The 12,790-nt window shown below is 34.2% G+C and overlaps 1 protein-coding gene across 7 annotated transcripts in view; it reads left to right on the top strand.

The window, feature by feature from the left end:
* The window catches only part of TJP1 (tight junction protein 1), a 206,317-nt gene that overhangs the window by 152,344 nt on the left and 41,183 nt on the right, over nucleotides 1-12,790 (top strand). For all 7 annotated transcript variants that reach the window (XM_069098435.1, XM_069098441.1, XM_069098440.1 and 4 more), the window contains exons 5-8: nucleotides 2,552-2,831; nucleotides 3,934-4,037; nucleotides 4,764-4,932; nucleotides 5,321-5,465. In XM_069098435.1, the coding sequence (XP_068954536.1) occupies nucleotides 2,552-2,831; nucleotides 3,934-4,037; nucleotides 4,764-4,932; nucleotides 5,321-5,465 (698 nt within the window). The remainder of the gene's footprint in view (nucleotides 1-2,551; nucleotides 2,832-3,933; nucleotides 4,038-4,763; nucleotides 4,933-5,320; nucleotides 5,466-12,790) is intronic.

The raw sequence follows: 12,790 nt of genomic DNA, 5'->3' as shown, positions 1-12,790 counted from the left end.
TATGCTATAAATTAATTTGTAATTCTTTATTAAGCACTTATTATATGTAAAGCATTGTTCTAAGAATAAGGATTAGAATTTTTTTTTTAAAGATACCTGTCCTCAGGAATTTCCTAACCTACTGGGAAATATAACATGTACACAAATAGGTATGTTATAAGGAGAACTGACCATTAAAGGAACACTAAAACTAGGGGATGGTAGTATTTCTAGGTATGGGCAATGGTTTGTATGAATAGAGGTGGAACATGGAGTATTTGTGAAGGGTAGTGAATAGTATAGTATAGGTTAAGAAAGACTAGGTGAGAGTCAGACTAGTTACTGACCCACATGGAGGGACCAAGAGTTGGCAGGCTCAGGAGTTCACATTTTATTTTAGAGGCAGTGGGGAGTCAGTCTCTAAGGTTTATGGGCAGGATAGTGACTTAATGAAACCTATGTATGTATTGTGAATCTTATTTTGGTAGTTGTGTGAAGGACATATTAGAGATGGAAGATTCTATATGTAGAGAGACCAGTTAGGAGCCTGTTGTATAGTAGTCTAGGGGAGAGAAGGTGAATTTATGGATTAGGATGGTAATCATATGAATGAAGAAAAAGGGATGAATACTATAAAAATTGTGGAAGCAAAACCAGTAAGACTTGACAATTGCTTGATTATCCTTGATTAGGGAAAGGAAAGAAGATTAACTCTGAATTTATGAATCTCAGTGACTAGAATGGTACTGATGTTAACAAATAACAATAATACAGTGTTTTACAGTTTGCAGAGTGCTTTATGTATACTGCTTATTTGATCTTTGCAATCTTTTAAGGTAGGTGCTATTATCTCCTTTTTGTAGATGAGGTAATTCAGGCACAGGTAGGTTAAGTGTTTGAACAGTTTTCACACAGCAAGTATGAGGTGGGCTGTAGACCCTGGTCTTACTGACTCAAAGTCTACCACGATATCTGTATGCCACAGAAGTTTGGAGGGGGAAGGGAGGTTTGGGATAGAAGATAATGAGTTTCATTTAGGACATGTTGAAATTGAAATACCTATGGGACTTCAAGTTGGAGATTATTTAGTAGGCAGGTGGCAATGTTACTTGAGTGCAAGAGAGATTCAAACTGGTTATATAGCCGTGAGAGTCATTTGCAGAGAGATAATACTTAACTTATGGGAGCTAAAGAGTTGAGGCCAACAAAGTTTGAATAAGTGAAGGAAGAGAGGAGGACCTGGAACTGAGTCTTGGGGAACATCTACCTACACTAAGTGAGCAAGAGTTGGATGATTGGAGAGATAAGAAGGGAAAAACAGGAAAGAGCAGTATCATGGAAAGAGAGAGTGTTTAAAAGCTGGGGATGGGGAGAGGTCAGAAATGAGGGAGATTGATCAGCAGTATCAAAATTGCAGAGATATCAAAGGGGACAGAAGATTGAAAAAGGTTATTATTTCATGGTTAAGAGTTTGTTGGTAACCTTGGAGAGAGCAGTTTCAAATAGTTTTGTGGGGTTGAAAGCCAGATTATAGATGACCAAGGAGGGAAAACAAGATTTGGAACAACTACTGAGGGGAGTGTAACAAGGAAGCATAAAAACTTTGCAACATTTGAGCCCCATCGATGTTGTTGGTTCAGCTGTTCAATCACATCTGACTCTACATGATCCCATGGACATTGTCTATGTGATTTTCTTGGTAAAAACACTGGAGTGGTTTGGCATTTCATTCTCTAGTGTGTCCCCATTTTACAGATGAAGAACCGAGGCAAATAGAGGTTAAGTGACTTGGCCAGAATCACACAGCTAGTAAGTGTCTAAGGCCAACTTTGAACTCAGATTTTCCTGACTCCAGGCCCCCTGGTGCTCAATCTGCTGTACCACCTAGTTGCCCCCACCAATATTTTAGATAACTTGAATATGTAGTAAACTCTGCTAGCAAGGAGTTGAGATTTCCACCTTTGCTGTTTAACAGCTCTAGAATGTGAGTAAAAGGGTGGACTAGGTGGCGCAGTGAATAGAGCACCAGCCTTGGAGTCAGGAGGACCTGAGTTCAAATCCAGTATCAGACACTTAACACTTACTAGCTGTGTGACCTTGGGCAAGTCACTTAACCCCAATTTCCCTGACTTCCCCCCTCCAAAAAGCAAAAAAATTTTAAAATAAAAAAAAATAGAATATGAGTAAAGAAAGTAAATGATAAAAATATTTTGGTACTGGAGTTTGAAGGTAGGATAACATACAGTTTTATGGAGAGGACACTTTACTCAAACCACTGCATATTTGTTACATTTATTGATTATTTCCTTTGAGATTATGATCATTTCACTTTCAGAAAGATTTTAGGATGCATCTTAGTGGAATAATATTTTCAGTGTGTAAGCATTTAAGAATGAGGGGAAAGGAATTAGAAAATAACCCTTAAGGTCATTTGCTGTTTGTTCTCTTTCTCTCTTGTTTCCTCCATTTCCCTCCTCTCCTCCCATCCCCACATAGATGTAGGTATATGTGTGTATGCTACTTATGCACATTTGAGCCATAAAATAATTGGTGATAACTATTTTGTTTATAGACCATTCGAAGAAAGAAGAAAGTTCAGATACCAGTAACCCGTCCAGATCCTGATCCAGTATCTGAAAATGAAGAGGACAGTTATGATGAAGATGTACATGATTCAAGAGGTACACGAAGTGGTCCAGTTGCTGGTAGAAGAAGCGAAAAGAGTTGGGTGAGAGATCGAAGTGCAAGTCGAGAGAGGAGCTTGTCTCCTCGATCAGATAGGAGATCTGTTGCTTCTAGTCAACCTGCAAAACCTACCAAAGTAACATTGGTGAAGTCTCGGAAAAATGAAGGTAAATTCTACTGCCATTAGTATTACTTGAGTCTTACTTAAAAAATATATATATAGGGTTCGTTCAGAAATGTAATAGACTCTTGAGCGTGCATTTCTTTTTGATTTGTGTATTCCAATTCTTGCTAATATAGATAATCCCTTATTATAACTAATTCTGTGTAATTTGGCAGAAAACATACAAAATTTATAGCTGATACAGTTAAGTGACTTCATATTTTAAGGATGTTTCACAAATGTGGAAAAGAAAAAAACTTTATAGAACTGAGAATTACACTGATAAATCTATTATAATAAGACTAATTCTTAGTGCTAATAGATACCCTTCCTATACAGATTCACATTCACATGCTTTATTGACCTGTTTAATAAGAGAATTCTCAAAAATTAATAACCAGTCATGTATCAGCAATATTTTGTACAGTCATGATCCTTGGCCATTCTCAGTAAGAGTCCTGTTTAGTGTGCACATATATACAAACACATGTGCATATTGGTATGTATGTATGCATGTATGTATCTATGTATGTGTCAGTTCTATATGTTATGTGGGTATATTATAAATATGTATATACATATATGTTATATATGTCTAAGGAATTCTCTTGTTAATTTCCTGATTTTGTTCCTAGATTGTCTCCATAAGTTCTAAAAGAGATCAGAATACTTAGAATTAAATATTCTTGTTTGTGATACAAGTAACTTTTCAAATTCTTCCTTTGAACATTAGCCATTTTCCTTTTTAAATTTGACTATGATTGTTCGTGTTATATCTGCCTTCAAAATAATATGTTCTTAGAAATAACACAATTATCAGTGTATTATTGGTACTTTGGTCTTCGCATGATAAGAAAGAAGCTTGGTTCAAGTAGTTTTAATTTCACTTTTTGCATTAACATTTGAAGCACTTTCTACTTTCTGATTATAAGGAATTTCATTGTGCTTTTTTGCAAAGGATATTATCTATTTTTAAATATTATTAAAATTATCATTTACTGTGTCCAAATTTGTCCTTAGGCTATTGCTATTGATGTCGTAATTCAGGGTATTGAGAAGTGTTTTATATGGTTTTATGTTGATGTTATTTCAATGTTTGATTACAGAATATGGACTTCGTTTGGCCAGTCATATATTTGTAAAAGAAATATCACAAGACAGTTTGGCAGCAAGAGATGGCAATATCCAAGAAGGTGATGTCGTTTTGAAGGTATAGTTGTATTCTGAAATTTCTTTGGATTAAAGTGTCAAATTGTTTTTATTATTCCAGATTTTTGCTTATGTTGATCAAGACAGTTTACTAGATGCTTAAGATTAGATTAAGTCTAATGGGAAGAAATAGAGAAGCTGCCATCTGTCATATCTTATTGCTGGATGCTAAAAGATATCAGCATACTAAAACAGTTATGTTGGCACATACAATTGTTTGGAAGCCCTTGCCTTCATTTTCCTATAACAGTTGTTTCAGTTGATTGAACTGAGGGGTTGTGGTTTTTGTACTTAGAAGATTGAGTTTATGGTTTTTAAAAGTAATACGTTTTTATTAATGTATTTGTTTCTTAACAATATCAAAGTGATCCCAAGTATCACTCCCCCTTCTCCTCCTTGAGAGCCTTTTAAAATTTCATTTTGAGTGATAGAAAGCTTTAGGCTGTGTTATGATCTTTGGAGGTGAATAAAAGAGAGGATACGGGAATTATAGGTGTATTAATTGGTTTTTATCTGATTTAATGGCAGCGGATTAGCCAAGATTTTGCTCATCTAAGGTAGGTGATAATTTGATAAACTGAAAGCTTTAAATAGGCATAACTCTGCTTGTTATGGTAAAGAAAAGAGTAATTTGCATTGTTTTTGATTGTTTGACAAGAGGTTCCAGTTACTGGATGTGGATTTGTTCATCACTCATTTCTAATATGCAGATTCTGTTCTGTTGTAGATAAATGGCACTGTGACAGAAAATATGTCATTGACAGATGCAAAGACATTAATAGAACGATCCAAAGGCAAATTGAAAATGGTAGTACAGAGAGATGAACGAGCTACACTTTTGAATGTCCCTGATCTTTCTGATAGTATTCACTCAGCTAATGCATCTGAAAGAGACGGTAAGTGTAAATATGCCTTGGAATTTTCTTTTTAAATGGTCATAACCTGTTTTATATATTTTTTGGTTTAGAGTGAAAATTTGGAACACAATTATGATTTCTTATGAAATCAAACTTCTTTAGAATCTACTCATTGTCAATATTTAAAATAAACTGATAAAACCTTTTGTGTATTTGAGAGCATTAACTTATTCCTTGATTGTTAAAAGTAAACATATAAAATGAGCTACTTAAAAAAAAATATATCCATATCTATCTATCTATCTAATCTATCTATCCATCTATATCTATTTATTTATCTTCAAATGTTTATCTCCATTATTAGTAAGGGACGCTATCATTTTATTGCAGTCATTTCATGGAACAAAAACCAACTTTTATTTAACAGACATTTCAGAAATTCAGTCACTGGCATCAGACCATTCCAATCGATCACATGACAGACCCCGCCGCAGCCGTTCACGATCTCCTGACCAGAGGTCAGAACCTTCAGATCATTCCAGGCATTCTCCACAGCAGCCCAGCAATGGCAGGTAATGGCATAGTTGAATTTTTTTTTATTTAAAACAAACCATTAGTGTCATTATGCATATGACTTTTTCATTTTTTTTATACATGTGGTATAGAAAGTTTAAAAATTTTCCTTTTACCAAAAAAAAAAAATTAAAAAAAATTTCCTTTTTCCTTTTAGAGCTAGTTATATTTTTAAAAATTTCTGTATTTTTTTTTTTTAGTTTTAAAAATGAGTTCAAGAATTTTAAGTCAATTAAGAATTATTATTGTAAAAACTCAAAAGAGTTAAGAGAGAGTAATTGAGATGTTGAAGATGGTACCTAGGAGAGTTTAGGTTACTTTGGAAGGTTGGTGCTCTCAATAGTAACAAGGAAATTTGGAAGGACAATGAATTGTGAGAGAGGAAGATTGTGAGTTCTGTTTTGAATGTGAGGAATCTACAAGCATTCAGTTTGAGATTGGAGGTTTTAAGAAGTTAAAAGAGATGTTAGGCCCAGTCAGATAAGTAGGTTCGTGCTCATTAGTACCTAACACTCTATTCGGGATATGTAGGTATTATGTAAATATTTGTTCAAATAAAAGGCATTAATTTGTGAATTGATAGTACTTTGATGTACAGACTATGTTTGTGATAGTGCTTATTGTGATGGGATTATTTCAGTATCTAAAATTCGTCAAGGATTTATTTTATGATGTTTGTGTGTGTATAATTTTACTTAAAAGACTCTAGAGTACATGTTCTCTATGCTTTCATTAGAAAAATCTGCCTCAGAGTGTTCTTTTTTAAAACACAGGGAAATGGTATAACATTGGTCTATGCCTGGTGCATTTTCCCAGCAGTTTTTACCAAATGATGAATTCTTATCCCAAAATCTTAAAATCTTTATACTTATCAAATAAAAGGTTATTATGTTTATTTACTGCTGTAAATTGTACTCTGTTCCTTTAATCTACCTTTCTGTTTCTTAGCCAGTATCAGATTTTTGATAATTACTGCCTTATAATAAAGTTTAAGATTTGGTACTCCTAAAACTCTTCCTTTACATTTTTTCATTATTTCCTTTGATATTCTTGATAAGCAGGTCAAAATGGGTATGTGCCCTAGATATAAAGAGATATCACAAGAAGACCATAGAACATGTTACTTATCAGACTTATGGATAGGCCAACAATTTATAAATAAACAAAAGATAGAAAGCAAAATTAGGTGTGAAATGGATAATTTCAATTATTAAAATTTTTTTGTGCAAATAAAACAAATGTAGCCAATATCAGAAGGAAAGCAGAAAATTGGGGGAAAATATTTATCGAATATAAGGAACTTTGTTAAATCTATAAGAGTGCAAGTTATTCACTAGTTGATAAGTGGTCAAAGGATATGAACAGTCAATTTTCCAATGAAGAAACTAAAGCAGTATAGTTTGTAGTCATATGAAAAAATGCTCTAAATTATTATTGATTAGAGAAATGTAAATTAAAGCAACCATGAGAGATCATTTTATACCTATCATAACAAATGTTGGAAGGGATGTGGAGAAGTTGGGACACCAATTCATTGTTGGTAGAATTGTGAACTGATCAATTTGGTATTATGCCAAAAGAATTATTAAATTACCTATATATCCAGCAATACTACTACTATTTCTATTTCCAAAGAAGATTAGGGAAAAAGGAAAAGAACCTGTATATTCTAAAATATTTATAGCAGCTGTCTGTTGTGGCAAAGAACTAGAAATTGCCAGGGATTCCTGTCAATTGGGGAATGACTGAACAAGTTGTGTTATATGATCATGATAGAATATTACTGTGCTGTAAGAAATGGTGAACTTAATGATCATAGAAAAATATGGAAAGACTAGTACAGAATAAGGAAGAGCAAAATGAGCAGAACCAAGAGGAAATTGTACACAGTAAGAGCAATATTGTCTTTATGACTTTGGGTGAATGTTATTCTGACTATTATAAATACCCAAATTAACTATAAAGGACATATGAAAAAACACACTGTCTACATTCAGAGAAAAAACTGATAAGTAGAAGTATGTTTAGAAGAATTTTACATATATAAAAATGTCTATTTTTGTCTAATGGTAACTATCTCTACAGCATTGGGGGGGTAGGGAAGAAAAAAATTTACACGACAGTTTTGTATGTTTGAAGCAATAGCAAAGTTGTACATAGTAGATTTGCAGTTCCGTGTGCAATAATCTTTTTTATTGTACTATGTTATGGAAATGCTTGTTTTATTCCATAAATTTAAAAAAAAACCACAGGGAAAGCATAGTTTCAAGTTTTTCATTATGAGTATTTTGTAAACCTTCCTTCTGAAAACATTTAATCCTTAGGAGAAACAAGGGTTTATAGCACAGTGGAAATATATCCCTCAATATAAAGGTGTCACAATTTTTTTTGGATGCTTTCCCCCCATTAATATAATTTTCTAATAACTCTTCCCCAATAAAACATTCCCTTGTAGCTAAAGTAGTACAATTCATTTTTTTTTTAAGGATGACATTGATTGTCCTTAGTCCTTTACAACCCGGTACTCACTTATATTTCCAGTCTTAATATCATATTATTCTTCTTCGTTCACTGTGTTCTACACATGTTGGCCTTCTAGCTGTTTTCCTATACTATTCTTTGGTTTGGTACCATTGGCTCACCATATCTGGAATGCTCTCACTCTTTATTTTCACTTAGTAGATTCTAATTTCCTTTAAAGGTCAGCTCTGCTTTATTATCCATAAGACTTTTTCTTGATCCTTTCCATTCTGTTCTCTTTATTTTGTTTCTGACTAAAGTTATTTTGTATTATTTTTCATTCTAAATAAATATATATTTTATTCACTTGTTATCTTCCAGTAGAATATTATCTTAAGCACAGGGACTCGCTCAATTTTATCTTTGTATTCCTAGCAACTACAACCAAATGTGGTCACAGTGTGACTCAGTGGATAGAGAGTACTAGCTAGCTCTGGTATAAGAAAGGCCTGAATTAAAATTCTGTGTCAGATGCTTAGTAATTATGTAACCTTGGGCAAATCACTTAACCACTTTCTGTTTTCCTTATCAGTAAAATGAGGACAATAATAACATCTACTTCCCAAGGTTGTTGTAAAGATTAAATGAGATATTTGTAAAATTCTTTGCAAACCTTAAAGTGCTATGGAAATACTATATTGTTATTATTACTACAACTTTAACTACAGCCATTACAAAATTAGTATCTATATACGCCAGTTTTATTCATTGTTGATTTTCAGGAGCTGTTGATAAAATATATGTCCTTAGTAGATAGAAAGGGGTGAAATAGGTGTAGGATGAATGAAGCATCTACACAATACACATACAAGCTGTCAGACATTCAGTTCATCTAATACTTCACCAGTTTTCTGGGTCTGAAGTATAATTTCAACCCCAAACTTGTTTTCATTTAAATTTCTCTTAGAGATTTGTGTCATTATTTTTCCATATTTGATCACTTTCATTTCTTATATGAAAAACTATTCATATCCATTTGACCACTTAGCTATTTGAGGGCTTTTAACATCCGAATTCTGTTTCCTATAATTTTCTACCTCCAACTTGGCTTTTCAGTTAAACTTTCATAAGTTTACTTATCCCAGGAGAGGTACTCAGACATTTGCTGTCTTCAGAGCACTTTGCTAGGGGCAATAACAATTAAATGGGTTCTCCTTTTGTGGAGCTTACTACAAGGAGCATGGAAGGTAATTTACACAAAGCGGTATCATGCAGGATGGAATGTGATAGGGACAAGGGGAAAAAATTACTTTGTATGGAAGAAGTGGCACCTGAGTTGGATCTGGAAGGAAAATCAAAGTTTGAGCAAATGAAAATGAAGCAGTGACTGTTTCAGATATTGGGGACAGCCTGCTTGAAATATGGAGAGTGTAATACAAGATTAAGGAGCAGCTTATAGTCTAGTTTAGCAAGATCACATTGTCTATGAAAGGGTGCATGACATGGTCACACTTACGAATCATTAAAATTAACTTGGCAGTTATAAGGGTGGGTAAGAAGCAAGGAAATTACATAGAAAGTTGCTGCATTTAAGTAATTAAGAACTCCTTATAACCAAATGGGGTAGTTACACTATGAGAATGATTATGGAAATAGAGTTGAAACTATTTGGCAGCTTACTGGTTGTAAGTGGTGAAAGAGAGAGAAGAATAGAAGATGATTCCATTCTTATCTTAATCCTGGCTTTCTTCTGCTTTTATTTGAATGTTTTTAGAACAAGAACGTGGTGGTACCAGTAGCAGCAGAAGCAACAGCAGTAGTAATAGCATTTATCTAGTGCTTTAAATGAATTGTAACTAATATTAATTATATAAATATTAAACTGTAACTTGAAAAATGTCCAAAATCACTAACAAACAGAGATGTAAATTAAAGCAAATCTGATGTACTGTCACACACCTACAAGTGTGGGGGAAAACTGGGAAAAATGTAATAATAATAATAGCAGTGGGAAAATAGACGTGCTAAGTTATTGCTATTAGAACTGAGGACAATAATTTAGACTATTTATTTATTGCCTGGGGGGGGCAATTGGAGTTAAATGACTTGCCCAAAGTCACACAGCTAGTTTTTGTGTTAAATGTCTGAGGCCGAATTTGAACTCAGATCCTCTTGACTCCAGTCACTCTAGTGCTCTATTCACTGTGCCACCTAGCTGCTCCTAATTTAGACTATTTAGAAAAAGTTACTAAACTGTTAATAGTCTCTGACACATTGCTCCTTATATATACCCTGAAGAGGTTATTGACAGCAAAATATGTTTTGAAAAATTGGTAACTTTAGACATTAACATTTCATTGCTGATTCAGAAATCATATAATCTAATGACACCAAACTTCATGTTATTTCTCTCACATAGCAGTCTGTCTCTTGAACTCTTGTTCACTGGCTATCCCTAATTCCTGGAATGCTGTCCTTCCTTGTCTCTACTTAGTTTCTCTGACTTTCCTGAAATCTCAGCTTAAACCATACAGAGGCCTTTTCTGATCCCCCTAATTTTTAGGGCCTTTGAGATTGCCTCCAATTTACACTGTTTATATATTGTTTGAACATAACAGTTTACATGTAGTCTTCCTCGTTGGGATATGAACTACTAGAGCTAAGGAATTGTTTTTGTTTTCTTTGTATCCCCAGCACTTAGCCTGTTGACTGGTACATAGTAAACACTTAATAAATACTTCTTGACTTTACTTTGGTCCCTTTGGTTTAGTCATGTATACTCCAGTATAGACCTTTATCATACCCTGTATTTGATTCCAGAACAAGTATTTTTGGCTTCCAGTGAAAAGGAGGTGAAGTTTATTTTATGTACTTAACTGTTACTCTTGTCATTGCATAAGTAGGAAGAAGGGAGTTAGATATTCAATTGTCTCTACCTGTTAGCCTGTTACTCAACTATAGGTTTAGTTGTTAAATGATTTCTGCCTAATAGAATCCCTTACTTAACTTTTAAGAGTCAGCTGAAGTACCACCTTCTATGTGAAATTTAGCAGATGACCCAGAACTGTTAGTACCTCCTCTCCCACCGACTACTTTATTTTTAACTACTTTGTATTTATCCTGTATATTCTGCATATATTTAGATATATAAGTTACCTTTCCAGATAAAATGTAAACACTTTGAACAAGCACTATTTCATTTTTTGTTTATGCATCTCCAGCACCTAGCAAGGCAGTAGGTATATAGTAGGCCCTATAATCAATGCTTGTTGATTGATTTTTGACTCAATCCAGGAATTTTCCCTATAGCACACTGTTTTTCTATGGTAGCAAGACTTATTTTTAGATGGAGTACAGATTGGGGGAGGGTGGGGCTTAGAAACCATACAATATTTCAGTATTCAATAAATGTTCAGTAAACATTAAGTACCTACTTTGTGCTTAGTATTGGGTATAGAAACATGAAAATGAAAAGCAGTCCTTGCCCCCAAGGAGTTTATAGTCTAATGGGGGAAGTCAGTATACAAAGGAAAGTTGAAAAGTGAAGGATGGGGAGAACCGGCATGGCAGTGTGGTAGAGAAGCCAAAGAAATTCAGAATGAGTGTGGCTGTGAGTAGGAAAGTAGGAGATGTCTGATATTTTTTAAAAAAGAAAAAACTATATTGAAAACTATATTTTCAAAAATATTTGAAAAACAGAAATTTAGCTGAAAAAAAAATAAGCTCCTTAAAGTCAGGTATTGTCTTTACTTTTGGATTTGTATCTCTGGCATTTGTTGTTGTTGTTCAGTTGTGTCTGACTCTTCATGACCCTGTGAGGTTTTCTTGGCAAAGATACTGGAGTGGTTTGCCATTTCCTTCTCCAGCTCATTTTATAGATGAGGAAAGTGAGGCAAACAGGGTTAAGTGACTTGCCCAGGGTCACACAGCGGTGTTTGGCCCCTGATTTAAACTCAGAAAGACTAGTCTTTCTGACTCCAGCCCTAACACTATATCACTGTACTACTTCGCTGTCCAGCATTTAGTACAGTGTTTGTCTTTCATGTAGTAAGTACTTAATAAATGTTTTTTCATTCATTTGTTGTTGGAGAAGAAAAAACAAGTATCTTAAAACCAAGCATTATAAGTTCTCTTTAACAGAAGGAGAAATTGAGTCCGTGTTGTATAGGCAGACAGAAATAGAACCAGTTGGTTAAAGTTGATGAGACTATACATTAGGTTGACACCTTCTGTAACAATTATAACTGAAGAAATGGAACGTTGGTTACTTTTAGATGTAGAACACATGACCCATCACTAGAATTATTCAAACAGTGGTGAATTCTGACTGGCAAGGATGTGTTAGGCTTAGACAAGGACTAAGGTGACTTGGGATGCCCCTTTGAATCTCTCATCCTAAGTGAAATTTGTGACTCTAACTCTGATTTCTATGTGTGTCACTAAATGATTTTGTAAGCAGTTGTGATTATATATGACTCTTTAGGATAGACTCTTTAAGTCTGTAGACTTAAGATTTGAAAGGTGCTGGATAGATCACCTGATCCAGCCACTTTAGGATAGGGGTGGAGTGGGGAGGAGTAGTATGTGTAAAACTACCAATTAGATAAGCCAAGTGACTCACCTCTGGTCACACATCCAGCAGTGTCAGGCTTCAGTTTCAGGTTCTTGTCATCTCACTCCTTGATCTCTGTGCAAATAACTAGGTACTGCTTGTAGAAGAGTAGTAGTGAATGGGAGGAATGCTGTGTTTGGATTCAAAAGATCTGGGTTCAAATTCAAGCTCTCTGACATATATTATCTGAAAGTTAGCTAAACAACCCAGGTCTCAGTTTTCTCATCTGTAAAATAAAAAAGCAATTTATTG

This window comes from Petaurus breviceps, unplaced genomic scaffold, assembly GCF_028583685.1.
Source record: "Petaurus breviceps papuanus isolate PSGF00001 unplaced genomic scaffold, PetGlider_PUasm1.0 37, whole genome shotgun sequence".
In the NCBI taxonomy this organism is placed as follows: Eukaryota; Metazoa; Chordata; class Mammalia; order Diprotodontia; family Petauridae; genus Petaurus; species Petaurus breviceps.
The sequence above is the reverse complement of the archived record's forward strand: the minus strand, read 5'-3'. Positions and strand labels throughout refer to the sequence as shown.